Here is a 27,757-nt window from a genome sequence, read left to right on the forward strand (position 1 = left end):
TTTTGAGTCAGAGGTCTAGTCTGCGTTTCATTTTAAGTCCACGTGCTTCAGTGCTTTCTCTTAAAACCACATTGTCGTTGCATTGATCAGGAAATGTATCAGGCATTTCCAATTATAGATAAACCGCTTACTCGTGATCATAGGGCATTTTTATGAGTGAACTATATCCAGAGCATTCCACAATCCCTTTAATTATTCATAGTGTACGTATGATGAATACTTGAACAAACCGTTGTCCTTGAGGTTTTATACCGAGCACTGGAGTGCGTCCCTCCGGCTCCACGTGTTTTTGTTATGCCGTCGGGCTCTGCTGGAAAAAATAAGTTTTCCTGCTGTCACTATCACAACAGTAAGTCACACTCACATTAATACATGCACGCATCAGAAAAATGAACACATGAACACACCATATAGTTGTCCTTTAGTTTATGCTCCATGCACAAGATGTGGGTATTTCTGTCCCAATCAGCAGTCGATGCTGCTGCGCGTTCAGCCAATCAGCAGCGAGGCACGCGTTTGTCTGAGTACTAACATTGCAGACCGCTGTCTGGCCGTCAGTAAACTCCAGTAATCATCACCTCAAGCCATCCTCATGCCTACAGCCAGGTAGGGCTAAACTGGATAGTCAGACACCTATTCAGCTGTGTAAGGAGTTTTATAATTGTGTCACTCCACAATGTAAAGGGAAACAGTTTTTCTAACTCGAATAGCATGTCGTTTTAATAGAATTTGGTGATTGTTTTGCATAATGAAAGTTCACAAGATGTGATGCTATATTGTTTTCTGAATAGTTTGCTTATTTTTATCCTGTTTTTGAGATGGCTGTTTGTATTTTTTTATTTTTTTTATTTACTTTTAGTTGTACAGAAATCGTTTTAGTCACTACAGAAATTGTATTTCTTTATGCATTGTACAGCACCCCCTAAACATCTGTTTTAGAGCACCACAAGCTTCACAAACTCCCACACTGACACATATGTGTGTATTCACACGTTTCTCATGACTTCCACTAAACAATTGTCTTTCTTTGCATGTAGGAGTGCAAACTATCATTTAGAAAATTTTAGTTGCCTGCTTTGTGTTCCATTCCTTGTATTTTTTTTGGAAGTGTGGCCTCATTTGTTTACATTAATAATAGAGAATAATATATTATGGAAAAACATGCAGACTTTTGTCATTCCTCTTTGCAAAATTAGTAATTTCTATCACATCTGTCAACAATAGATTAGAGGCAATGTTTCGGGGGGGCTCCACCACATGTTTTCCCGAGGGTGAATGAACGGTCAGCCACGTGCTTGAATACTTTGGCTTGTTAGATGTGTTGACTGTGTAATGCTTTCTTGAATGTTTCAGTGCTTGTTTGAAACATTTATGACATGCTTTTCTGCTTGAAAACTATTTGCGTCTGGCTAAACGGATGCTGAGTGTTTCTGTATCTGACTGATAGACAAAATAGCTAGATTTAATATAATTTCTAGATCTGGATTTCATTAAAAAGCAATGCTTGCGTATTTCAAATCGTGTAATGTGCTGTAGTTTATGCTCGAATGGATCTTCTTTGTTTATGCTGAATTTCAGTTATGAAAAGTCCCTCAAGACAAAAAATGCTTGAGTTGTGCACATTTTTTACATTTTTGTTGGTCAGAGTAATGTCCCTGCTATCTTTAGAAGACACATCATCCAAGTGAATTACAAAGGCCCTGTGCATATGCTTTTAGTGTAACTATGCTTCCATCTGTTTCAGGACTACTCATGTCTTGTTTTGTTTTTTTGCAGTCAAAATGCCCTTTTCGGGATGGGAAACCCCCTGCTTGACATCTGCGCTGTGGTGGACAAAGACTTTCTAGACAAGTAAGTCAACATCTTTCTTTCAAATCAGTTTGATTTTTACTGGGCCACTGCTGTATATCTGCTTTTTGTATCAGTGTGTCGTGTCAGCATTTTGTCTTGGGTGACGTGTGAACTAAAACCTTTTTTTTTAACATGTCACCGAGTGGTTGAGCTTTGGTCAGCTTCTGTTAGTTTTGAAGAGATGTTTTGAAGCCAGGTAGCTTTTGGGTTCATAATAATATTTTTCTCCCATCTTTGTAAAGAAATCAAACCTAATAGGTATAATAAGCCGAGTGTCCTTGTTCTTTAAGGAGGTGGCATGTGCCGTGGACACCAAGCACTAGTCATAAAACAATACCCCCTCCATTACATAACCTCAAACACACTGGCAGTGCCTGACTTGCCATTATCGTCCTAGCCTTACCATGACCGTGAGGTGGCACGCTTAGAGCGGTTTCACTAAACAGATGTTTTCAGCTGCGGGCAATCTGATCTAACCTTTCTGAACCATTTTTAAAAAATGTAACTGGTTTGATCTGTTTTTACGGTCACTTTATTTGTCAATACTTCATGCGTAAATGTATAAGCTGATCAGATCAAATCGCAGAATATACCAGGTCACATTTTGTAAATAGAAATATTTTTAAGCAATCAAACAGCAGTTTATTGGTTCCTAACTGTCAGCACTATTGCAAACAGGTTGGCTAATCTTAAAACTGCTGTTTCAGACAGAACAGCCGGACCTGTGGCAGACTTTGACTGTAATGATTTCCATTCGATTTATTCTGAAGTGTAAAGCAGTTTATTTAGTTGAATGACATGTTGTTTGCAGGGCAAGAGTCAAGAATAGATTACTAAGACGCGTTAAGAGCTCACTAGGCTCTCTATTTAATGTTTAGATATTGGCCCAGCACATGATTGACCACATACGAATATAGAAAGACTTTCAGATAATGGAAATGTTACTTGAGCAATCACCTAAATCTCAGTAATGCAACTTGGTCACTTAATTGTTCTCTTAAAATATTATTCATGGATAGATAGAAGTATAGATTAGATTAAGGTTAGTTTGTTATTTCTTCCTTTCGTTTGAGGAAGAATCATAACAAGATCCCTAACAGTTTACCTGCATATATACTACTGTTTAAAAAAAGATTGCTTAAGGTTTTCAGTATTTCAAAAGAAATGCTCTCCAAGGGTGCTTTTATTGATCAAAATACAGCAAAACTGCTATTTTGTGAAATATTATTGCAATTCAAAACAATCTATTAGAATATTATGAAATGTAATTTATTCCTCTGATGGCAAAGCTGAATTTTTTTAGCATTCATTATTCCAGTCTTCAGCGTCTCATGATCCTTTAGAAACAAGTCTCTTTAAAGACTAAACATTATAAATGTTCTTACTATCTTTTACCGTAAACAACAACAACAATAACTTTTAAAGTAGTGTAAGTAATACTCAAAAGTCATTTAATTGTTTTTGCTTTGCCTCAAATATTTTTTATTGTTGTTTCATAAGACCTCCAATAGTTGCGATGAGTCAGTGTCTAGTTCCATAATCATCTTCAGATGTAAAATTTTACCTTATTAGATGAGCTGTTATGACCCTTTGTACCACAAGCGCAGACTACTGACAGTTGGTTTCCATTTTTAAAAGTACACCAAGTTCATGTTTTTCTGTTACGCATGACTCATAATTGACCATGCTTTTGGATGGATTTAGACAGTGTTCAGCTGAAATGAAATGGGCAAATTATTGTACTCGCTTCCAAAGGAGTTTTAAGTTGATGAAGTGATTATGGCTCAACGAAAGAAGCTTTATTTCTTGTTAGGCCTAATACCTTCACCCACAGCCATCTTACTAAAATAAGCTGCCATGATGCTTTATTTTGACTAAGAGTACATTTCATGATGATTAGCTGCACGCGACAACAAAATATGGTACAATAAATTACTTTAGACAAGGATGTTTTTTTTTATTTTTATTTTTTTTTATCTTTTTGTATTTTATGTCACTGAATGAAAAAAAGAGAGAAACATTTTAACCTGAAGATTTTTTCGATTTTTCTTTGGTGTGTTCTTGATGAGTAGATCTGGTGTTACGAAGATGCTTTGTGTGTCTTACAGGTATGGACTCAAGCCAGATGACCAGATATTAGCAGAAGAGAAACACAAGGAAATGTAAGTGTCTTTTAACAGGCTGTTTTGGTATGTTCAGTGGTATTTGAAGGCTGATGATAGATATTCAACCCTTCATATGAATAGAGAAAATCTATTTTCTAGTGTTTGTGAGAATAGCTCTCAAACTGGCACGTGGCATAATCTACTTTCCTAGTGTAATTTCTTATTTAGTAGCACTCAGTGAGTAGCACGTGTCTTAAAAGATTTTCTACTCATGGCTGTATGCCAACAAAGTAATTTCACCTCATTTCATCTTTAGAGAATGTGAGATCTCCTCAGGAGGGAAGTGCCTGTACGATGCATTACCAAAGCACCATTGTAGTGTTGTTGCCATCTTTTGTATTGATGTTACTCCATGTTGACTAGCAGCTGATCTAAACGATTGATCCTCTTTAATGCAAAGATTAGAAGGATGTTTAACGCATTAGTAGGATACTGACAACTCTGAATTATGTTCAGACGGCTGGATTCATCTGATCCCACTTCCCTTGATCTAATCATGTGTGAAAGCACTGTTTGATGAGACTGAAACTGTACTCTCTGGTCTCAGCAGTGAATCCCATAATGATCAGACCCTCAGAGATGGAGACGGTGATTTAATATGTGATACTGAGAGTGTGGCACCAGTAATTTTCAGCATCAGGTTAAGCTCGCAGTAGCTTTAGGGTAGCATGCACTTTTGTTTAAACATTTTGATGGTCATAGTTGGATCATAAAATGCTTATGCACCATTCTGCTGCTTTAGCACAATCCAGCGTAGATCTGTATTCAATTCTGCTGTCGTTTCTGAGTGGCTAGAAAAGTTTAAAGTGCATTTGCTCAACATACTGTACAGTACGTACATCCTGTTTTTGGTAATGGGGTTAGGAGTCAGTCGAAAGCCTTAGGAAGTAGAACAGGGATGCATTGTTTACTGTATGTAATTGCATGTAATTTGGGATATATTTAACTTGTTTTCCTTCAGTGTAGTTAATTTTGAGAACTTCCTTTTTTACCCGGTATATACTCCTCCTTCATTCGTCTTTCGGTTTGTAAATTGTTGATGTCCAGTCATATTTGGTCGGAAGGCACCAAGCGATTCTGGAATGGACATAGTTGATAAGTGGGCTTATTGATGTTGCAAGAAGTTACTAAGGTGCAATGAATTTAATAAGTTTTAATGTTGTTTAACATACTGATTGTTGATAGTGCCCCCCCCAGCACCACCAAAAAACAAATTCAATACAATTCACTAGACAAAAATACAATTGAAACTGGGGTGAAAATTATAATAATTATATAAATGTATTATTAGTTTATTAATTAACTTGAAATGTTACAAATGTGCATTATTATGTGTAGAAATTAGCATTAAAGGAATAGTTCACCCAAAAATGAAAACTGTCATCATTTACTCAGCCAAAACCTGTCTGTTTCCCGAAAACAAACCTGAGTTTCATTCATATGTTGAATACAAAAGATGATATTTAAAAGATTTTAGAAGATCCAAACAGTTCTGGGTCCCAATTGACTTCCATAATTAGGAAAAAATACTATGGAAGTGAATGGGGACCCTCTGATGTTTGATTACCAGCATTCTTCAAAATATCTTCTTTTATGTTCAACATAAAAAAAGAAAATCATACAGTGTGTAATGACCTGAGGTTGTCAGTAAATTATGACAATTTTCCTTTTTGAGTGAACTTTACCTTTAACCAAGATTAGTAAATGCTGTAGAAGTGTTCATTTTTAATTCAACTGTTAACATAAAAAAACTTTGTCAGCAGAACTTCATATGAAAACAACTATGGGTTAACGATCATTGCATCTATTTATTAACAGTGAACCTTAAAAAAAAATCTGTTCCAAGGATTAGTCAAAAAAAAGTGCAATTTTCTCTTTCTCCACTATATGTTTATGATTACACTGTATTATGTATTGTAAATGTTAAATATAAACACTAAACACACGATGACGTAAATATTTTTTATTGTTTTTTGAGAAAACACTATGGTCACAGGGAAATGTTTGGCTGTCCAGATCACACTGTGGTTGTGTGTTACAAGCTCTTCTCAGAAATTCTTCCCAAAGGTTGGAGGGTTGTTTTTGTTTGGATTCATAGATTATAGTGTTTAAGTTGAGATTGAGCCGAAAGACATGGATACGACAGAGACCTTTTGCCCTGTATTGGTTTACTCAGCTGCGCTGTGTGCTTCCTCTTTCTCTCTGATCTCAACAATGCATCACTTCAGCATGCACAATGTAATGCATATGATCATGAGGGGACCATTCATCACGCTTCAAACATCATATCTTACTGTCTGTAAATCATTGGGCTGTTCCTTCTTGGCTGATGCCTGTGAGACATTAACACTCATTCAGTTTGATAATGATTATATTCTGTAGGCCAGTAAACCTCAAACCTTGCTAAATGTTTGATTCAGCCATAAAGTGTTGCTTTGCAGTGTTTTGATGCTTAATCTAGGTTGCTTGTGATGATTCCGGTGGGAACCAAAGCTCTAGTCTCTGACTATTATGTTTGAAGCTGTGGGCCTCTCTCCATTGGCCTTGTATGAAGAGAAATGAATGTGGCCTACCACTGAGAAAAAGCAAGGACAACCCTACATCCCACTGTGTTTAAAGAATTCAGATGCTTAAATTGGTCCAAGCCAAAAAAAAAAAAAACACAAAAGTGAGAAAAGGCCTGTAATCTGCCTAAAGCAGTGTGGAGGCGTATGTCACCCTCTAAACCTTAAAGAATTTGATCCAAAGTGCCCTTTGTGGTGGCAGCTCTGAATGTCACTTCTTTCAACGACTTTCACAGTCGACTTGGTGTGCAGTTTTTTTTAAACCACTTTCTCTTCATGTACATGTTCCTTTTGAATTTGATTTGTGCACCGACGTGTGTGTGTTCAATTCATTTTCCGACCACTTCAGGCTGAAAGGATCTGATTTGGTGAGTCTGCAGTATTGTGAATGCACTCCGACTCTGTTCTCTTCATTGTCCTTATCAGAGATTTTGGCCTGACGCAAAGCTAAAACAGCCAGGGAGCAACAGGTGGAGAGGCCAGACATGCTCTTCATTAATCACGACACTTGATAAACCTGCTATATATGATTCAACTGTGCATTTAAAACAGTCTCTGTCCCTCTGCCTTGTTGCTTTTCTTTGACCCACGCTAAAACCAGTAGTGTAATCTTTGTTTTTTGTAGAACTGTTTGAATTTGTTGTAATTAGCTAAGTGCAATACATTATACCTTACCCTTTTTTAGGCTGATATTATCATATTTGATTAATATTGCTCATTATTAGATATTTTGCATGCTCATTTCCTGTATTTTTTTCTTTCACATTCATTTTTTTCTGACACCACCTTTGCTTTTACTCGCTTAAAGTTAATCTTAAAAAGAATAAGTAATTTGACACTAAGGATTTTTTAAAAAAACGTAAATAAAATAAAAGTAAATTTCCATATTTCATTCTGTACATACATATTCTTTTATTTTTTAATATTTTCATTTTATTTAATTGTAATGATTTTTTACTGCTTTCTATTTTATTTTTTTTGCACGAAAAGCAGCTTATTGGAATTGGCCATAAATAGATGTCAATTAAATTCAAACATTGTTCATCATTAGCGGTAAAAGGTTTTGCTTGTTCTGCTTTGTCAGCATTTAATTTCATGAGTACAGTAACAACTGAGGCCCTGCAGTGTGTAGTGCTAAACATCTGCATTTAGCCATTACTATATTCACAATATTGTCCTTCCTCTCACAGCTTAATGCTTAAATAAAGATTTTTGGATTGCATACTTCTGTTCATTTACATTATGGGTCATTTGGACTGTAGAGTGATTTTTTTTTTTTTTATATGTATATCACAGACAGATGCCCTGGCGTTTTGCTGTAGACTGTCTGGGTGTATGCTGGCATTCATTGGACCCCATGTGATTTATAAGGCCCTGAGGCAGCAGAGTACAGTCACTAATCACTGTACTCCTGTTACAGCTTCAGCAGTCTTCAGACTGTGTGTGGTGTTCATATACAGTGGTTGGTTTTCTATTGTCAGCAATACAGTGTACATTTACCAAATGTTCCCATCTGTCTGGTTCTCTTTAATCTGTTCATATAACATTGTATCTGTTGGGGAAGGGAGAATTCTGTTTCGTTAGCCACAGTGCATTTGGTTGAAGGAAAATCATGGTAAATTGTTTTTTTTTTTAAAAAGGTATTCAAATTGTGAATACCTTTCAAAATTTGTTTAAGAGATGCCACTTTATCTACTGCAGTGAAATTCAGTCATTAAGTTAAATGACCTATGAAGTGTCCAAATATTTTTTGGTTCAATTTAAATGTTTTTTTTTTTTTTTTTTTTGACCATCCTTAGAAGCTGTTTAGAACCAGATTGTGTAGTTAGAGCATCTACCAGCAGGGGCTGAACTGAGCCATGTTATCCAGAAAAAACCTTGACCCATGTAGAAACCATAGAAACCTTAGATGGTTATAGCATACTCGTACAATACTGCCATCTTTTGACAGATCTTTCTTTGTTTATATAACTGTCTATTAATATATCGTGTATTTGAGTTATTAACATTTATTTTAAATCTGACTTTTTTGTAGTTCCTTTTAAGGATTGTTTTTATGTATTTATGTATTATTTATATTTTAAATTAGCTAATAACTTTTACCTGTGAAGTTCTAATATCTGGAGAGAAAATACAAGCTGCATGTAGCTCAGTTTTTGCCATGAAGATAGTCTTAGATGCTGACATGGCAATTAAAAAAAAATAATTACTACTCTTTGATTTTTTTAATTTTAATTTTAATTTTTTATATTTCCCCAAATATCTAGAGACTGAAATATAATTAATAATTAATTAATATATGTATATAGCTCTGCAGTGTGTTCTTATGTGATTGAAATTGAAGTCATTTCTGTTTTAAGAGGTGGCATGTGTGCCAGTGTATTAAAGTAGTGAACAGCTGCCTCTGGTCTAGTAACACAGCACCATGTTTGGGAAAAACATCAGCTCATGTGAACAGACACATGGTGAAGTACCACTGGCAGCCAGCAGGTGGAGGCATATGCTCAGGAATTTTAACAGTTTCACATGGCACCCAATGCCGCAGGGTGGATTTTGCTCGTGCACAACAGGAAATCTTATCCAATTTCAGATTAGTTTTGTTTAGCTAGGGATGGACAATTGAGTTGCTTCCCAGGCTGAAAGGCAGAGCTTGACTGACGTTATTTGTTTTGAAATTCTCAAATTGAGTCATTTGTATATACTGAAACAGTTATCGAGAACACATCGTATTGAGTTCATAATACCACGACAATCGCAGAACATACCAGCTCTGATCTGTGTCCTTTTGTTCTGTTATATTGTCCTAACGCCGCGCAGCCCACGGGCAATCTGCCTCCCCCCGGAGAGAGCTGAGTCTGACTGTTTCCTGGGTCTCAGATGGAGCTGCTTTTGATGAGTGTGCGGTTCATTATTTGAGAGCGGGCAGGAAAAAGAGCTGTTGCACACCAAAAGCTAAATTGCAGGTGCGCAGCGGATTGGGAAAAATAGTATATTTCAGTGGGACAAACCGTTTGCAAATTGCACATGCTTTGCAGTGTGAACATTTACTCAGCAGTGTTTTGGGGCAAAACGCTTTGGTCAACATTAAAGAAAGGGAAAAGAAAAAAAAATAGATTGGCAGGGATGCTTAACTCTTAGAATTGGAGGAGACGGCTACAATTAATCATCGGCACTGCGTTCTTGACACTTCTGTCGAGAGCTATACGCTCTGAAAAACATATTGTTCACTCAAATAAGCCACAAACTTGTACTGTATGTTCCTGTAAGGTTATCCCTGTGTGAGCCGTCCTTGCTCTGCCTTCCCATTGGCAGACATGCACCAGTGCTCGTCCAGCCTTGGCTGGAAGGGCATATAAAGCGCCACACCTTGGGGTCACATTCCAGGGGTCAGGACGGTGACCTTACCCGACCTTACAGATGAGGAGGGAGGGTTAAAGCAGGTGGTTTGTCTACAGGATCAATGGTCCCTGGTGGCTCCGCCTCCAACTCTGGCTCCTGCCTGATTCATTTCCCATCAGCCATCCCTTCGCAGCCAGTCCTCTAAGTGATTTCCCCTAATGGCTCGATGTCCGAGCAGTAACCTCTTAACGCTCAGCTCTGCATCCACTTCTGCCCGTTCTCTGCTCTGTTCATCTTGAGGAAGGAGAGAGAGCGAGGATATCGCCTGTCTTGTTCTCTCTCCTGCGCTTTTCTTCTCAGTCTTCATCATCGTTCGAGCTCTGCTGTATGTTATGACTGCTTAGATTTATGTGCTGTGAATTATGGCGGCAGTAAGCTGACTGTCAGGAAACTCCAGACTGTACACTGCGGCCCAGTGTAGAAGCGCAACATTGGCTTTCATGGCCACTATGGGATTTTCCATTGGTCTTTGCCCTCTCAGGTGGGAACATAGATCTTTTTTCCTGCTGAGATGTATTAGGTAGGTTGTAGCCAAGTGTTACAGGGAGTCAGGTAGAGTCGTTTTTTTTTTTAAGTCTGTTTGTTCTCCAGTCAAAGCTGGACGGTCTCTAATTGCTAAGCTGTGGGCCGCCGTGGAGCACAGCCAGGCCGTCTGTTTTCCTGCTGCACTAAATGCTGGCCTGATTGGCAGTGGGCTGGTCCCGCTCCACGCTCTTCTTACAAGCATGCGTGCCTGCCATGTTTACGACAGCATTCGGATGCCTTTCCCTCTTCACTCCTGGTTAAGTGTTTAGTTCTGTACGCTTAGCTCTAGGGTTTCGAATGGCCACAAACCCCAGCTTTGACTTTAATCATCTCAAATCACTCTATAAAACTGACCTCAGACCTGCTGCTCTGTGCTTACTGTCTCCCTAGCACCTCATTACCATCAGAGCCCAATGATTAGGTGCACTCTATTGCCCCCTAGTCCTGACTGGCCTGCAGTTTAGCTGAAACGCACCGCGCAGGTCCTCCTGCAGGGGGAGCTGTGAGTCACTGCGCTCTTGAGCGGCAGCCAGCTATCATCATGGAAAATATGCTGGGTGTGTGATGAAGTATTGTGCTGGGTGTGTTGCAGAGGAATAAGTTTTTCCAAATGTGGTATTGTTGAATGATTCTCAGGATTGTAATAGCTGTGATTACTGTCATCTCAGTCAGGGTTTGTTCAGTTTCAGCAAAACAATTCTAGATAATTTTACATGATTACTTGAATAACTATTTATTTACCTGTGTGTGTGTATACATGTGTACAAAATATATTGTACAAAACAATTTAATTTTCTTTTTTACATGAAGTATAATTTATGCATTTTATATATTAATATCAACACAGTATCATTATGTATTAAATGTTTAAAAAAAAAGTTAAAATTGTTATTGTCAGACAAGTGTAATCAATTCAAATGTTATATTATGTATGTACTGTAAATATTTTTAAACATTATTTTTATCAAATACTTTGCACACATTAACTGTCATATTATATATGCAATGTTATATCAGTGCAATTTTAATATTTAATGATTAATAATATCTGAAATAGTTTGCTCAGATTAAAAAAAAACTATGTAAGAGTATTATTTTTATAAAAATTATTAGTTTGTTTAGATTAAACTTTCCATTTTACTCCCCCTTGTATCCTGTTTTTCTCTTGTGATTTATTTCAGTGGTAGTCATTAAATTGTCTGTATGTCATTATGTCAAAGCACAAAATACAGTAAAAGTGATTGATGCTGTTTGATGTAGTTTTTCTCTGTCGCACAAAGCTATCAGCTAGCTCAAAATGTCACACACAATCTATTTGAATTATTTTGATGTTTTTCTGGTGCATTTTTTTTCCATTGCATGGAAGAGAGCAGCTTGAACATTCTTCAAAATGATTTATTTTTTGTTCCATGGACAAAAGTCAGTCATACAGGTTTGGAGTAACATAAGGGTGATTAAATGACCGAATTTTATGTCGACTATCTTCTTTTCTGTTCCTTTTATCCTCTGATTTATTATCATGTTTTTAGGGAGAAGATCAGAGGCTCAGCATTTTAACAACCAGAAATGGCAGGTTGATAAGAAAAACCTCAGCCCATGTATTTTGCTAAAGGAAACCAGCAGTTTCAGCATTCGTTTTAGCCCAGCAGTTAAAAGTATTGTAGCCTAACTTGTAACCTAATTTAAACAGTTGGGCCATGTGTGTAATTACCCTCATTTATCTCTGACTGATTCACAGCCAAAAGTTCCTTAAATGAGCATACTTTTACAGAAACCAAGATCCTACAGCCATTTTGTGGGAGTAAATTGGACTAGAAAATGTCTTTTTTCTTTATTACTGATGAAACGCTGCAGTCGTGCGCTCGTAGATGGTTCACATTAGGCCATGTGGTGTTCTCTGCATGGATATGAATTATTGACATGGAACATCATAGCTCAACGGATCATCCCGTGTGTCTCCCTTAGGAGATCAGCTAAGGGCAGTCTTTTTACTTCAGGTTTGAAAAGCAGGACCATCTCTCTCACACCATCTGTCTGCCTTCAAACCCTGAGTCTTATTGAAACCCAGACTGTCACCACAGACACATGGTTTCATCCCAGATGAAGAGTCCAAGTCACCGTGGTGTGAGGGGTCCTGCCCTCTGACCCGAAGAGGATCTGACATCAGAAGCGTTACCTCAGGGCTATCTAGTAATGCGAGTCCAAGGGCTCAGCGGTGTCTGTCTGATGTTGTGACAGTGATGTCATGCTTCCGCCGAGCTTGGTCTGCACCTGTGCCGCTCATCAAAAACAGATTATTTCCGATTTGCACGTCTCGTCGTTAATATTTGTAAAGTTAATGAGCAGACTCAGATTGATAGATTACCAAGGAAACAGAACACAAGGACCGCGTCTGTGACATCACGGGATAATTAGGCGCGCGGATCCTCAACTGCGCTGATTTGCATTTTAATATGTCGTTAGCATAGGTGAAGGTTTATCTCCTCTTGATTAGATTCCAGTGATGTAATTACAAAGCGGAGTTTTACTTCTCAGAAAGGGCACTGCGCATAAACATCAATATGATTACCAGTAATTGTTTCAAAACAAATAAGCGGTTGGGTAATCAGTCATCGGGCCGCCTCGGAATTGTTTTGGAAGACGGCCTCCGCTGCAGCACATCGCAATCGGCTCATTTTAACATCTCAGTTTAAATTGGCTTTCCACTTGTCAGAGTAAAGAATATTTTAAAGATGAGTGGTGAAGGCTCAGAGGTAATCAGTGCTTTTAATGATCTTATTTGTGCGTGAGTGGCTCTGTAGACATTACTTAAGAGTCATTGAGAGAGCTGAGACACTGCGTTTGAAAAGCTGTCCCCTGACAGCCAAATCCATCCTTTTATAAAAGAGGAATTATTGACTTTTCCCCCCCATTCTCTCTCTCACTCTTCTTAAACAAGGGGAAAAAATAACAGATTCAACCTTGGGAGAACAGGCACAGTGGAAGCTTAGAGAACAGAATAAGTAATGACACTGTCGTCTTGCTGGGACGTGGCTCACCGTGAAATGGGCTATTGATTTTAAACAGACAAACTGTGTTCTCTTTTGTGTTGAGAAATTACTGAACAATTTAATTAGGGCTGGAACAACAATATTTATTAGCAGTTTCTCGCACCGATCCGCCCCCCTCCCCACTTGCTTTTTTTTTTTTTTTTCATGAAGTCCTTAGTCTCCTTGTAAACTACCAGAATAATTAAACAAACCATGTTGCTAAGCTCGGTTTTGCTGATTAGCAGCCTCACCCTAGAGAGGAAGAAAAGAGGAAAAATATATCCATTGATCATGCTGCTAATTCCTGAAGGTCTGGAAGAATTGGCGCACCAGATGACTCTGTTGAAACGAGGATCGAGGAGCGCTTTTACATTCGGTGTCGTCCTGCATTGTTCGAGCGCATCCCAGTGCGTCTGTTAGCTGTTTGTCTAAATATAGCCTTCAGTGCCAATCCAATGGAAAACTCTCCTCTCCAGTGATTTCGACAGAGAATTCATTTGGAGAAAACGCTTGTCTTTCTGAAGCAGTGAGTTCTGTTGGCAGATGAGTCCTGTACATGTTAAATATTACTGTGGTCAGTTTTTTTTTATCAGTTTTACTTTGTTTGATTACATGTGGGTTTTGTGTTTAGATATTTGGTGGATGTCAACTATATTATTTGGCTTTCTAAGAAATAATAAAAGAAATTCTTTAATTTTTTTTATAGGTTTTTGTGTAAAATGAAGCTCGAACAAAAAGTTTAAGCAAAATACTCAAGCAACTTAGAAAAACATATAATATAAAAAAATATATATAAATATAACTTATTATTTCAAAAACAATTAAATCTATAATTTAAATGTATTAAAATTATTTTAATATTTTTAACTTTTTATATGACAGTTTTAAAGCACAAATATTTTATGTTGTCTTTCAGGTATATCTGCATGTGTTTTTATGATAAAATTAATTAGTTTTAAAAAGGGAAGTGCTGCATGTTTTAAATGAAGAACACATCATACCACAGAACATCTTTCTAAAAGTGTTTCATGTCAACTCCCTATTAGTTGCTGTTGGATTTGTATTTAAATGAACTTGAATTGCAGATTGTGCAGCATTTTTTTTATTTTTTTATAGCAGTCTGCAATTTCAGTCGTACACATCAAAAGCTCTTTACCCATGACATCCTGACACTGAATGAGTAGCATCCCAACTAACTTGTTTCAGAGTATGTTTTATGGCAGTTAATGACGTCCTCTGGTTTTAGTGGCTAAGGATGCCCCGGGACAGCTGTTTAGGGTGCAGAATGATATGTGTGCGCTCTCTGCTAAATGATTAAATGGTTAAAAGGTTCTTGATTGTAGCCGAGCCACGTGATCCCTTGGGCCCCTGCGAGGGGGAAAAGGTCCCGAGGCAGCTGCTGCTTTTGAGCAGGACTCCTTAAGCCCTTTGAGAGCAGGGCCCCTCGCCGTCTGTGCTCCAAGGTGCTGAAAAACAGTTATTCAAGCCCAAATCCTGTGAGCCCTTGTGTGTCTGTGCCTGGGTGTGTGTGTGTGTGTGTGTGTGTGTGTGTTCGAGTCCAGTCCGTTGGAGTCCCCTCGTGTGAAATAAACACCCAGGCTGCTCAGATTCCCCAGTGTGGATGACTAGGAGCAGGTGTCCCACCAAGCTTTATTAAGTCCTCTCCATCTCTCTCCATTAACATGGTGAATGTGGTCTGGTGGGGAAGAGGCCATTATAGGAGGCCATAGACACTCTGTCTGTCTGTGATTCAGATGTAAAGGGCCATGTAGGCATGCATGTCAACCACTGCATTCCACACAAGAGCTGGCTTAACCACACTGTTTCGTGATTTATGTAGTCTTATTTGAAAAGAGGGTTCTTATCGCCCTCAGTCCTCAATCTCAACAGGAGACCCATCTTCATTCTACATCAATCTTGCATGTTTGGTTTTCTTCAGCTATTGGTGACTACATCTCGTGTTTTCTCCCACACATTTGCTGAGTTGCTCTTTAAAACAGAGGGATCTCCTGCAGTTCATGAGCACAGTATATTCAAGGTGTATTCTTTTATAGGTATTTCTTTAACTATGGGTATTTTTGGACCTGTGGACCCTATTGGTTCACAGCAGGTTTATTTAATTTGTCCTCTTCGATTTTTACGTAATTTCTGCCTACTCAAATTTTTATTGTATTTAATAACGTTCTATAGAGGAGGTTCTATTATGGCTGGATTTCCTGAACTAGGGTTTCTGAAGGAACTGTAGGAGAATTGAGAGAGTTGCATCTAAAAAATGTACATTTTAATTTAAATAAATGTTAATATGAAAATAGTCATTTTAAAGGGGGGGTGAAATGCTATTTCATTCATACTGAGTTTTTTACACTGTTAAAGAGTTGGATTCCCATGCTAAACATGGACAAAGTTTCAAAAATTAAGTTGTACGTTTGAAGGAGTATTTTTGTTCCCAAAATACTCCTTCTGGTTTGTCACAAGTTTCGGAAAGTTTTTTTCGAGTATGGCTCTGTGTGACGTTAGATGGAGCGGAATTTCCTTATATGGGTCCTGAGGACACCTCTGCCGGACGAGTGCGCGCTCCCGTATAGCAGAGCAGAGAGAGCACAACAGACATTCACTGATCAGAGAGAGAGCGTCGCGAAATGTCACAAAAAAAGTGTTTTTTTTGGTTGCCAGGGCAAGACAACCCTGCAAAGATTACCAAAAATCAGCATTAAGGGACCAGTGGATGGAGTTTATTTTTACAGAGCATCAACGGAGTTGTGCAAGTGTTTTTGTTTGTTCCCTGCATTTCGAAGATGCTTGTTCACAAGGCCCAGTTTGACGACGGATTTGCGTATCGTTTATTTCTTAAGGATGATGCAATCCCAAGGAAAAAGGGTCATGATCGTGTGTTGGAAACCGCAGGCGGTGAGTAAAACTGCTTCAAATATCTCTGCCTCCTTGTTAGTGCGTCCGCCTACCATCGGAGACCCGGGTTCGAGCCCCGCTCGGAGCGAGTCGTTGCTGCTGCTGCTTTCGTTCAGTTTCAGCCTTCACAGCTGTCACAGCTTCCAAACGCTCTCAACGCAACTGGCGCTCGTGATTCTTTAGCTCCGCCCACACGTCACGCCTCCAGCCGGTCGTGTTTTACCGGGAAAAATCGGTACAGACTATCTTTCTCTTATGAATATAATAAAACTAAAGACTTTTTGGATTTATGAATGATGCAGTACTACTCTATATGTACTCAAGATTAACAGGATATTGAGTTAAAACGAGCATTTCACCCCCCCTTTAACACAAAATGGAATATTTTATTGGTTTACTTGCATGACATGTGACCATTAACCAAAATGAAACTGTGAACCTATGAATATTTTGTTCATTTATGAAAAATATTAACCTAAAATCTTGTATATTTTACATCTAATAGTTTCAACTTCAAACATTTGAGAATCCTTGGTTTCTGAAAAAAAGTCTTGCAAAGGCAAAATCTGTACATTTTGTGTGTGTTAAATATTTATTTATTTTTTTTCTTTTACATAATGTTACTTCTCAATTAGAGTTTGCCTGGAAATATGCAACTATATACGCCTTCACACTTTGCCATCATGCCTAATTTCATATAAAGCTGCTTTTCACTTATACTTTTCACTATTTTTAATTTGAAGCTCCGGCTCTGGAACAACGGTAAAACATTGAACTCTATAAAAAGACTTTCAGAAAGTAGCAAAAATGAATAATCAAGACAAGATAAAAAGTTTCCGAGAGCGTTTAAATGTGATCTTTACAAAATGAAAAATGTTAAAATCTGTAATACAAATCATCCTTTGGGACATAAATATGCTTGTAGTTGAAGAAACAGCTCTACACCTTTCAAAGCAGTTACAGATTTTTCCAAACATATGACTACGTGAGAAAGCAGATCCTCTCCCCTGCTAGGTATGTGTTAAGAAACCCCTCAGAGGACTATGTGTAAAAGAAGGCGGAAATTTCCAAGCGTGTTATGATTAACATCGAGAGAGGGCAAGATGGAGGTCCCCCTTCCTGCGGAAAAGTGCTCCGTGCAGGTTAGCGTTTAAGCTAGCATACAGGCCAGGAACAGAGAATACTGATGGAGACATTAGTCAGGCTGCAGTTGGGGGTTTATTTTTAGAGGGTGGCATTTAAAGCCAGGACACTTGGTTCTGCCGGTCTGTTAATGACTCATCTGGGGAGAATGAAAGAGAGAGAAGGGCCGCTGCCCAGCCGCCGGCGAACTACACTCTGCACCAGCCCGCGGTGCTTGAACTTCGTTTTATAGATTTCAGATTGTCCTGTACAGTCTAAATGCAAACTCTGGGTTTCAAGTGTTAGCGCTCAAGTCATAGCCGCATTAGCTGCATGACCTTTTTTTTTGTTTTTTTGTCGTTGTGGTTGCATTAAATGTATCGGTTTTGTTTTTTCCGTCTCTGAAGTTTACATTTTCGATGTTAAATCAAAACCTCGAGTCCGTTTTGTGACAGGCCTGTATAATTCACTTGTTTATTGAGAGGCTAACGGTGACGTGCAACCATTGACCACCTTGTTTCTATTTAAACGTGCGGCCCTGGCCAATGAATGGCTGCTTTGTGGCTTCGGTCAGTGAGATGCTTGTAAATTTTACATTTCCTCTCCGTTCCTGTGTTTATGTGGAATTTACATGACAGCTACATTAATAATGTCCAACGCTCTTGCCACCTGGTATGTGCATTTCCAAATAAATGAACCCATCTCTTTCACTTCATAATTCAGACGTGCTCTGCAGTCAAAAGTTTATCTGGACTTTTTCACGACCACCCAACAGCAGGTTAGGTTTTTCCCTGCCATTAATCCTGACTGTGTCTGTCTGTGTGTGTGTTTTTTCTATATACAGTATGTATAGGTGTCTGTATTTGTGTAAATGTGAGGACATGTGTTGGCTCACTCCCGATTCGGCCTCTGCAGAATTTGTTCAACAGAGCCCCAATGCTTGCCATGATTTCAAATGGGAAAACAAGGCAGCTCTTTCTGAGGTCACAGTTGTATGTCAATAGCTCTAACAGTTGCTATATAAATCTTTAATAGAAAGCTCGGTGCTGTATAGACGTGCACCTATGTGCATCCCAGTCCAGACGGTCTCTCCTGAGCATCGTTGGATGGATACAGCACATCTGACATTCACTGTATTTAGTTTACTCAAAAAAAGAGCATTCTGGCATCATTTATTCTCTTTTTTGTGTGTGTGAAACATAATAGGAAATATTTTAAATAATGTTTTGTTTGCTCTTTTCCATGCGATTGCAGTAAATGAGGAATATAGGGCCCTATGATTACCGCGATGCTGAAAAAGCAGATGGAATGGTGGAATCCAGTCATAAAATTGGAATTTAGTGTAGGCTATAACGCAGAGTATCAAGGAATTTGCCAAATTTTGGATGCATAAATCAAAAGTAGGTCAGGACACTTATATCAAAATGTTATATGGACTGTTTAATCTATAAAATACTATTGAAATATGAACCCTGCATGTTCTTCGTGTAATTAAAAGTGTAAATGAATGGCACAGGTGTGGGTTTCGTTTACTACACACATACTGAAACACGCGTGATGATTTCAGCCCTGCTTCCTCAATATATGAGTATACTATAGTCTCTACAACTGCTCTGAGTCACACAGTTAAAGGTCAGAAAGCTAAAGGTCTCCACAACAACCGGTCAAAATCAATTTGGTTTAACTTAAAGAAACTGTGACAGAAATATATAACTTAATGTAATGATATTACTACTGCTAATAAAATTATTATAAATTGTATTTTATGTGTATATATATATATATATATGTATGTGTATACAAAATTTACCAGAAAAATTATTTACCAGAAAAATACAAATATGCAACACAGCATTAAAAAGAAAAAGAAAATTAGTTTTTTTTAATAAAATCAACTATTAAGTAATGCCTTTAAATTTTAATGAAACCATTCAAATGGAATCGAGAAAGTTACCGGAAAACACACAATTTTGTGAAGAAAAAAAAAAACTAAAAACTAAATTTGAGACAGTAAGAAAACCTAAAACGTATTTCATAGGGCCTTAAAAATGTATTTTTTATTAAACTTAATAAATTGCTGTTAAATCTCATGATTTTCATTAATTAGACTTGCTTTAATAATAATTAAATTGAACCATTAAAACAGTGTCTAGAAAAATGTAAATGGAAAAAACAATCCAGAATAGACATTCATTAAATGGAAAAAAACAAACAAAAAAAAAACACAGAACTTGGACCAAATAAAATGGACTTCATAGGGCCCTAGGAATAGCACTATATAAATCTATAGAAGTCTTCTGAATGCATTTAATTTCAGTGAATGTTCACACAATCCATCTCTTTTAATCGTTCATGAATCAAACTCATCAGTTACTCCTACTCAATTTAAATATCACTCCTAGCTGATGATTTACAACTCACTGAAGGGAACTGATATAAGCAATCAGTTTTGGTTTTATTCAACATGTTGGGCACGTTGTTGTTTGACTTCAGAAGACTGTATAAGATTCAAAAGTTTGGGGTCAGTAAGATATTTTTAAAGAACAATGTTTTTATGATAACCAGGGCTGTATTTATATCAGAAATATGGTGAAGTTATATTGTGGAATACTTCAGTATTACATCTTTAAATTACAGTTAGGCTTCCAGTAGTCGGGTAATACGGTCTCTTTTAAATGATTGTATATTTTGTGCTATAATAACTAAATTAGCAAACGTTTCTATTTATTATTCCTAATAGCACACTTGCTGATGCGTCATTATTATCCTGCACATGAAAACATCCTGCAAACTTGTATCTAAATATATTACAGTGCAGAAGTAAACTGACGTTGTATTTACTTCCCCTGTCTTAAGTTGCATTTGTGTCCATATCATAGCATGAAAACTCCGATTTAATTTGTCAGTTGTCCTCTCTAGTGTACAACACATCCTGAGCCGGAGATGTATTGGCATCTACGAGGAACTGTGGATTCGGTACATCCATTGCTCTGCTCCGTTGACCAGCTCTCTCCCAAACCACTACTGAACGGTTCATCATAAGGCTTTCTGAAGGATCTCCATGAATCATTGAGGAGCGGGCAGCTGTGAGCTCAGACACAGACACGCACGCCGCTCGCCTTGTTTTATTTACAGCCCTTCCACGGTCTTATCCTTCAAACTTCTCATCTAAATCTCTCGCTATCTGGATGCGGCCCTGACAGGTTGTTTTATATCGGCCTGCTAATGAGTATTTAAGTGCTTGTTATTATTGCTAGCTCTGTATGTTTAGCGTGTGCAGTGTCAGCTGTCATAAAGCAAGCGGTTCTGTGAGAAACTGTCAGTTCTGTTTAGAATATGGCCTGCATTAGTAAAGCGCTGTATTCTTCCTTCATTAGAGGTCTTCTCTGCAAACAATGTCATTGGCAGAGCAGAGTGTCTCACTTCAGCATTTAGAGCGAGCTGTCTCATTGCTCTTGTTTAATTGTTTTTGTCAATAGAACTGCATACAATGTTAGTGGAGTGGAGGCGGATATTCTGGATCTAATTAACTGCGATTGTTGTGCTTCAAAGCTCCATCTGAAAGAGTTCTGAAGACTTGACCTGGTTTTGTTTAGCATCATTGCATTGCGCTCTCTCTCCCCGCCTCCATCCCTGTGCTTTTCTCCCTCTTTTTGTTTATTTTTTGCACCCATTTTGCTTAAGCTTCCTATGACCAAAAAAATGAAGACCAAATCCCTAAATATTGGCTTTTTCTAAATCGCTGTCTGAAAAATCAGTTATATCCCTATCTTGGATAGACACTCGGCTCTCATCTTGCTTTAATATGTCTAACCACAAGCATATGCAAGACATGTTGCCTCTGGTTTTATCAATCTGACGTTTAAGTGCATTCTTTTCAGCTCTTGTAACATTTGTGGTGAGGCATTTCAAAGAGCACAGTCTGACATTCCTCACTGTGCCCCCTCTCTTCATAAGTGAACATTTGGTGCTCACAAAAAAAGAAAAAATAAATAAAAGGAAAAATGTGGTCCTCGTGCTTCACTTAAATAAAATGGTTTGCTGCCCAGCCATGCTTAAGATCCATCATTGATTCTGTGGGTTGTATTTCTTAAACACTTTATATCTATGTATGATTTATTTCAATTTAGTTAATACAAATGTTTTTTTTTTTTGTTTAAACAATTAATTATTTACGATAAAAAAAAAAGAAAGAAATGAAAGTCTGCAAACTGAAATTTAGCATAAGCAACTTGGTTATAGAAGTAATTTCAACTGAAATATTAAATTGAATTTAAAAAATCTAGTTAAAACTCAACTTATTTAAAGTTGAAATTGCTCAACTTGTTTTGAGTTAAAATAATGTAAAAACATAAGTTGACATGACTTACCAATTTCTTTTTATAGTCATATGATGTATAAATCGCTAGTGGAAAAAAATTACCCATATGACTATTTTTGTGGACCAGGGTCACATATATGATGTATAATAAAATAACATTGTTTAAAAAAAAAAAAAACTAGCTAATGAAATTTGTGTCCATATAGAGGGCTTTTTTAGGCGTAACATACCCCCCCCCACCCCAAATAAAAAATTCTGTTGACACTTTAAAAGTACCACATAATTGTCTAAATAAGGCAAGGGACCGGATATATTCTACTTTTAATGTAATATTTTCTCCTAGTTGCGACTATGTCTAACTTCAAACCCGTTTCCGTCCGTTGATTCACACCACCTCCCACTATACCACTTACTCCCTTTGTCACCACTCTACAGCCGGCCAATTTACATTTCTGAAATAAGAGGCTTCTCACAATTGATTGTGTTTTCCCCAATCTGACTGGAGTGCTGCTTTGATGTTGTTCGTGGAGTAGCTAGACACAAGACTGTGTGTAGAGCAGTGTTTGCCTGTGGTCACTGATGAACAGTCCCTGCCTCTCTCCGCAGGCTCACTGTTTGTTTGTGTGAATTGCCTATGTAGCCACATCAACTGCTTCCAGTCAAGCTACTATACAGTAAATAAAACCACCGTCAATATTGAGCATCGGTGCTGCTGCCTCTCGCTGTGAAGTAGACTGCTTTTTTTCTTTGCTGCGGTAGTAAACAGTTCTGAATAGCGCCTTTTTCAATCAATAATGCTCACATGTATGTTCCTTACCTCTTTTATTATTCTTATTGTGAGTTTTCTGAGTGCATGTGTGTTCAGTTTTTCTCTGAGGGGTGCATGCGTGTGTGTGTGTGTGCGCTCTGTAACCCTACACTGAGGCGCTGTGGCAAATCTCCCATCCAGAGTTGTTCTCCTCACCCATTTCAGGCCAAAACTAAGATGTGTTCTCCAGTGAAGCACTGGGCACAAAGTGCAAGAGTTTTTTTTCTTGTGTGTAAAGGGTAATGTGTTTGTGTGTGCGTATGCTCGTGGTTTGACTTGCTTAGCTCAGTCCTACGCACTGCGGTCAGAATGGTTAGTGTTTTTTTTCTGTAGGCCGAGGAAGTGTGTATATTGTTCCCACGCTATGAAGAGTTCAGGGTCCCGTGCTCCAGACAGGGGGCGCTGACGGCCTCTGCACTCAGCCCTGACCCGGGAATGTTGGAAAAACGCTTTAATTGTTACTACCTGATACCAAGATGTTTGTAAACGGACAGCATGGTTAAGTAAACTTCAGTGAACTGTGTTTGCAGTGCAGAACAGAAATCTCAGTTTGGCTCTCTTCTGTCGAATGCTTAACATTTTGTTAGTTTTTCCATTATTCTTGATGCACCAAAGGTTTTAAAGGGATAGTTCATTACAGACATGAATCATCGTTTTTTCCATGAAACACAAAATGAGATGTTAAGGAGGATGTTTGGGAGTCTCTTTTCATTACAGTGAAAGTGGATGGTGACTTATAATGGCTCCAAAAAAAGAAAAGTGAGACACGTCTTGCTTCATATTTGACTTTTGCAAGTTAAATGTCTGTGAGGTACGGTGACATAATATTTTAAAATAAGACATGCAAGAAACTATAGTGATCTGCATCATGATGTCACCACGCATTGTTTTTGTAGTTCAAACTACTTTTGTGGTAAAGTAAAAAAAAAAAAAAAAAAAGTAATAAAACTGTTGATTTGATATCTGAAAGAAGTCTTTCATGCTCTCCAAGGCTGCATTTATTTGATCAGTAATACAGTAAAATCATAATATCATGAAATATTGTAAATAATATTTTAATTTAAATAACTTTTTCTAAAGTAAATATATTATAAAAAAAAAATTTTCTGTGATGGTAAAACTGAATTTTCAGCAGCCATTACTCCAGTTTTCAGTGTCATATGATCCTTCAGAAATAATTATAATATGCTGATTTTGCTGCTCATTAATTTTTTTTTATAATTAATCAATGTTAAAACAATTTAGTTCAAAGGAACATTTATTTTGATAACTTTGTAAATGTCTTTATTTACTCTTGTTGAATTTAATACATCCTAATTATTAATGTTTTTATAAAATCTTATGGACCCCAACCTTTTGAATGGATGTGTAGATTTAAAGTGTCAAAAAATAAACAAATCATAAAAATCTTTGTGCACCTGAAATTTTTACATAGATTTGATCTTTGTGTATCTTTTATCTCATTTTTAAACATGTCCAGTATTTTAATTTAAATATTTTAATACATTTTACTCTATTCTTTTCATAATAAATGGCAGTAGGTGCTTACTTGGCATAAAAAAAACAAATAAATTATTAATGAATAATAAGTAATAATTATGAATTATTAATCAATGTACTTTCAGATCTTTGCGATGGTAAAACTTTTGTGACCGATAATGACCAATATATTGATCTGTTATTTACCCAAACCTATTGTGTACTCTACAAATCAAGTCATATTGATGACTCTTATGACGCTTTTGGCTCTTTGATGTTCTAGAAAAGATCAGCTTGGACTTTGTTTCGAGTCAGTAAAAAACAGAATTATATAAAAAGGTGATTAAGACGGTTTTCATTTTTAGGTGGGCTGTCCCTTTAAGAGGCATCTCTCACAGGCACACACGAGGAAGATGCACGTGATTATGTTCTCAGGAGGTGTCACTCCACTGTTTACAAAAGCTTCAAAAGGCTGAAGACAAGCTGGAGTGAGAAACCGGTGCATTTGTTGTCGGCCAGCATCTTGAAGAGCCTCAACATGCCAGCCATCTCCAGCCTGAGCCTTTTGTTGCCAAGAGTGCAGAGCTCCTGTTGCTAAAGGAAGTACTTAAATGTGTAGTTATGTGAGATCCCTCCTCGCTGAAGCCGGCCCCCCGCTGCTTCTTCCTGCTCCTTGGCTGGATATGAAGTGTTGCTTGATGGGCTTTTCCCCTCTGACAGTGCCACAAGAGGAGTGACAGATCCGTGGGAGAGCTGACCCTACTCCCAGAGGAAGTGCTGGGAGCCAGGGGTGGCCCATTCAGTGCCCGAAGGCCACTCTCTTCTAATGGAACGATTTCACGATGCACTGTGCAGCGCTGCTTTTGTGCACTTGTGTCTCTGTGGGCTCGGTGCATCAGTTCTGTCATCGCCTTTGCTCTGAGTTCATGGGAACACGAATTGGGTCATTGAGAGCCACACCTATTTAAGGTTACCCATCTTGCCTAGTATGTGTTGAAACTACTAGACCTTGTTAATGATAGCGATTCCAGCCAGATAAATATACTTGTTAATGATTATTAATGGCCAGCTTTAAGTATTGGGTTCATTTTAACCAATCTTTTAACCAAAGATCTTTTGCAACATCTCATTTTGAACCATTCAGTCATGTTTCATTGTTAAGAATGTTTGACCTTATGAAGGTTGATATTACTCTTCATGTGGAAATTTCTGGCTTCTCTCTGTTGATGAATTCAAGACATTCACTTTTGAGTACATCGGCCATGTCACAAAGTCCAATCCACAACCCATGAATTGAATTGAAGTCCTCGTCCTACATTTTTCTCCTATGTTACACTTTGTGCACCACAATATGGAAGAAAAGATATATTGCTACTTTAAGAGAGAAAGTTAATGAAGTTGTTATTGTACAAAAGTGAATGATACTTCAAATTTGAGTTGAGGAAAGATATGCTACCGTATTACTTATCTAACCAATTTGACTTCCTTTTTTTTTTAACCTAAACTGAATGACCCAGCCAATAAATGGTTAAAAAATTCCACATCTCACCACATATATTTTCTGAATATCATTGAGACTTTGTGACCAGCTTTGTTTGACTCATGCCACTAAGCGACCACCCACAACACCCTAGCAACAACATGGCAATGCTTTTGGCAACCAACCACGACAGCTCTGCACTTGAAAATGTTAAACGTGTTATAAAGCATGCACACAAACACAACTTCCATTTAACATGAACACAAACTTGATCAGCCGTTTTTAATAGATTGTATTGTTAAGGTGACAAATCATTTTGTTTCTTTTATTATTATTGTGGTGAAACCATTTTTCTATATTGCACTTTTTAACTCCATAGTATCTAAAATACTAGAATTTACGGTTACATTTTTTAAAGGTCCAATTGTAGCCATTAACAAGACATTAACTATGACTTTTGCCTCAAACTCCTAATTTGCTGCTTATTAATTGTAAGTAAGGTGGCTTGTTAAGTTTAGGCATTGGTAGGATTAGGGTTGTGGAATATGGTCATGCAGAATATATGCTTTATAAGTATTAATAAACAGCCAATATGTTAGTAATAGGCATGCTAATAACCAACTAGTTAATAGTGAGAATTGGTCCTGTGCTAAAGTGTTTCTGAATTTTCTTTCAGGTTTTATTCTTAATAGCTTTTAAAAGGCCACAAATGTTAATGTATGTGGCAGCATGTTACTGTGGGTACTGTGGAAATCTGTCAGCATTTTTTACAAATTTACCTGGAACATTTAATCAAAATGTTCAGTTCAGAGTCTTACTTCCCTTAGCAAGAGCTGCCCCTGAATTCACTGCATGGAAATATTGTTTAATATCAGTGTAACAGTGTTTGTCATCATGTCAGATGGTTCTTGAACATTGGATAAATATTCTTCAGACACTTCATCTTTTGTTTACATGCACACATGTGTGCACGTGAGCGTTAGCTGTTAGCAGAGGAACTGTGTGTGTGTGTGTGTGTGTGTGGTTTTGATGCTTGTGTTTGGACTGCAGAGGCCATGGGAGGTCACTTCCTTCAGTGACTCAGACTATTTGCATGCTGTTCAAATCTGTTGCACATACAGGTTTGTAGTGGATGCTTTTCTCAGTAATAATGTCCAGACTTGGGGCAGGTCGTTTGTTTCCTTTGTGTGGGTCTTTTGTGTGTGTTTGTGTGCACGTCTCTACACGCTGAGAGAAGCATGCAGAAGTACAGTACATGCACACTTTCTCAGAAGGCTCACTGGCCTGCGGCACAAGGCTTCAAGTCCCCTATTTCCTGTTTACAGTGTCTGAGGTTTCCTGTTCTCGATGCATCTCCACTGGGTGATCTTGTGATTGTACTCTGGACAAGGCTTGTGTTAAAAATAAAACACCCTTGTTTCAGTGTCATCAAATGTTTTTAATTCTGCTTGCATGCATAGTTTTTTTTTTCATTGTATAATCTAATTTTAATTTCTGTCTATCTCTTTTGTACTTTAGGTTTGAAGAGATAGTCAAGAAATTCAAGGTTGAATATCACGCTGGAGGTGCCACTCAGAACTCCGTAAAAGTCGCACAGGTTGGTGCTCAAAGCTGTAACCAGTATTTAATGCATGCCACACTAGCAACGACAAGGTCATGAGATTCTAGAGAATGCAGGAATGGATAAAATGTATAGCTTAAGTGCAATGTAAGATTCTTTGGATAAAAATGTCTGCCAGATGCACCACACACAGCTCCCTCAGATGGACAGGTGGTTTTGTACATCCTCTGTGGTCTAAAGGGCTTAACTAGGATGCCTGTAAAACCACAAAGATACAAAAGAGAAGTTTAGTACGTCTAGCAAAGTTCCTTGGCAGAATTTGTGATTATATGTCACCAGTGAAATTTACAATGATTATTAGGGAGCATTTCTTAACCTACTTGGAGGCGTATTTTTACTGACCATATAAAAGGGTCCCATGTACATTCCTAATAATTCAAGAATTAAGAAGAATTCCTAATCCTGAATGATTATGGGTGCACCTATAAAATCAAATATATTTATTTAGCTTTAAATAATGCATAAGATAAAATAACAATAAAACAT

At 37.7% G+C, this 27,757-nt stretch overlaps 1 protein-coding gene across 2 annotated transcripts; it reads left to right on the forward strand.

Moving 5' to 3' along the window:
- Positions 1–462: 462 nt before the first annotated feature.
- LOC113096499 (adenosine kinase-like) lies at positions 463–27,547 on the forward strand. Of its 2 annotated transcripts, none has more exons than XM_026261900.1 (4): positions 463–606; positions 1,777–1,851; positions 3,960–4,013; positions 27,169–27,325. In XM_026261900.1, the coding sequence occupies exons 1-4, from the start codon at positions 593–595 to the stop codon at positions 27,308–27,310; spliced, it is 285 nt and encodes a 94-aa protein (XP_026117685.1). In that variant the 5' UTR covers positions 463–592; the 3' UTR covers positions 27,311–27,325. The 2 variants fall into 2 exon arrangements, with proteins under 2 accessions (XP_026117685.1, XP_026117686.1); XM_026261901.1 differs by having other exon boundaries at positions 557–645; positions 27,169–27,547.
- The last annotated feature ends 210 nt before the right edge of the window (positions 27,548–27,757 follow it).

This window comes from Carassius auratus, unplaced genomic scaffold (assembly GCF_003368295.1).
Source record: "Carassius auratus strain Wakin unplaced genomic scaffold, ASM336829v1 scaf_tig00215951, whole genome shotgun sequence".
NCBI lineage: Eukaryota > Metazoa > Chordata > Actinopteri > Cypriniformes > Cyprinidae > Carassius > Carassius auratus.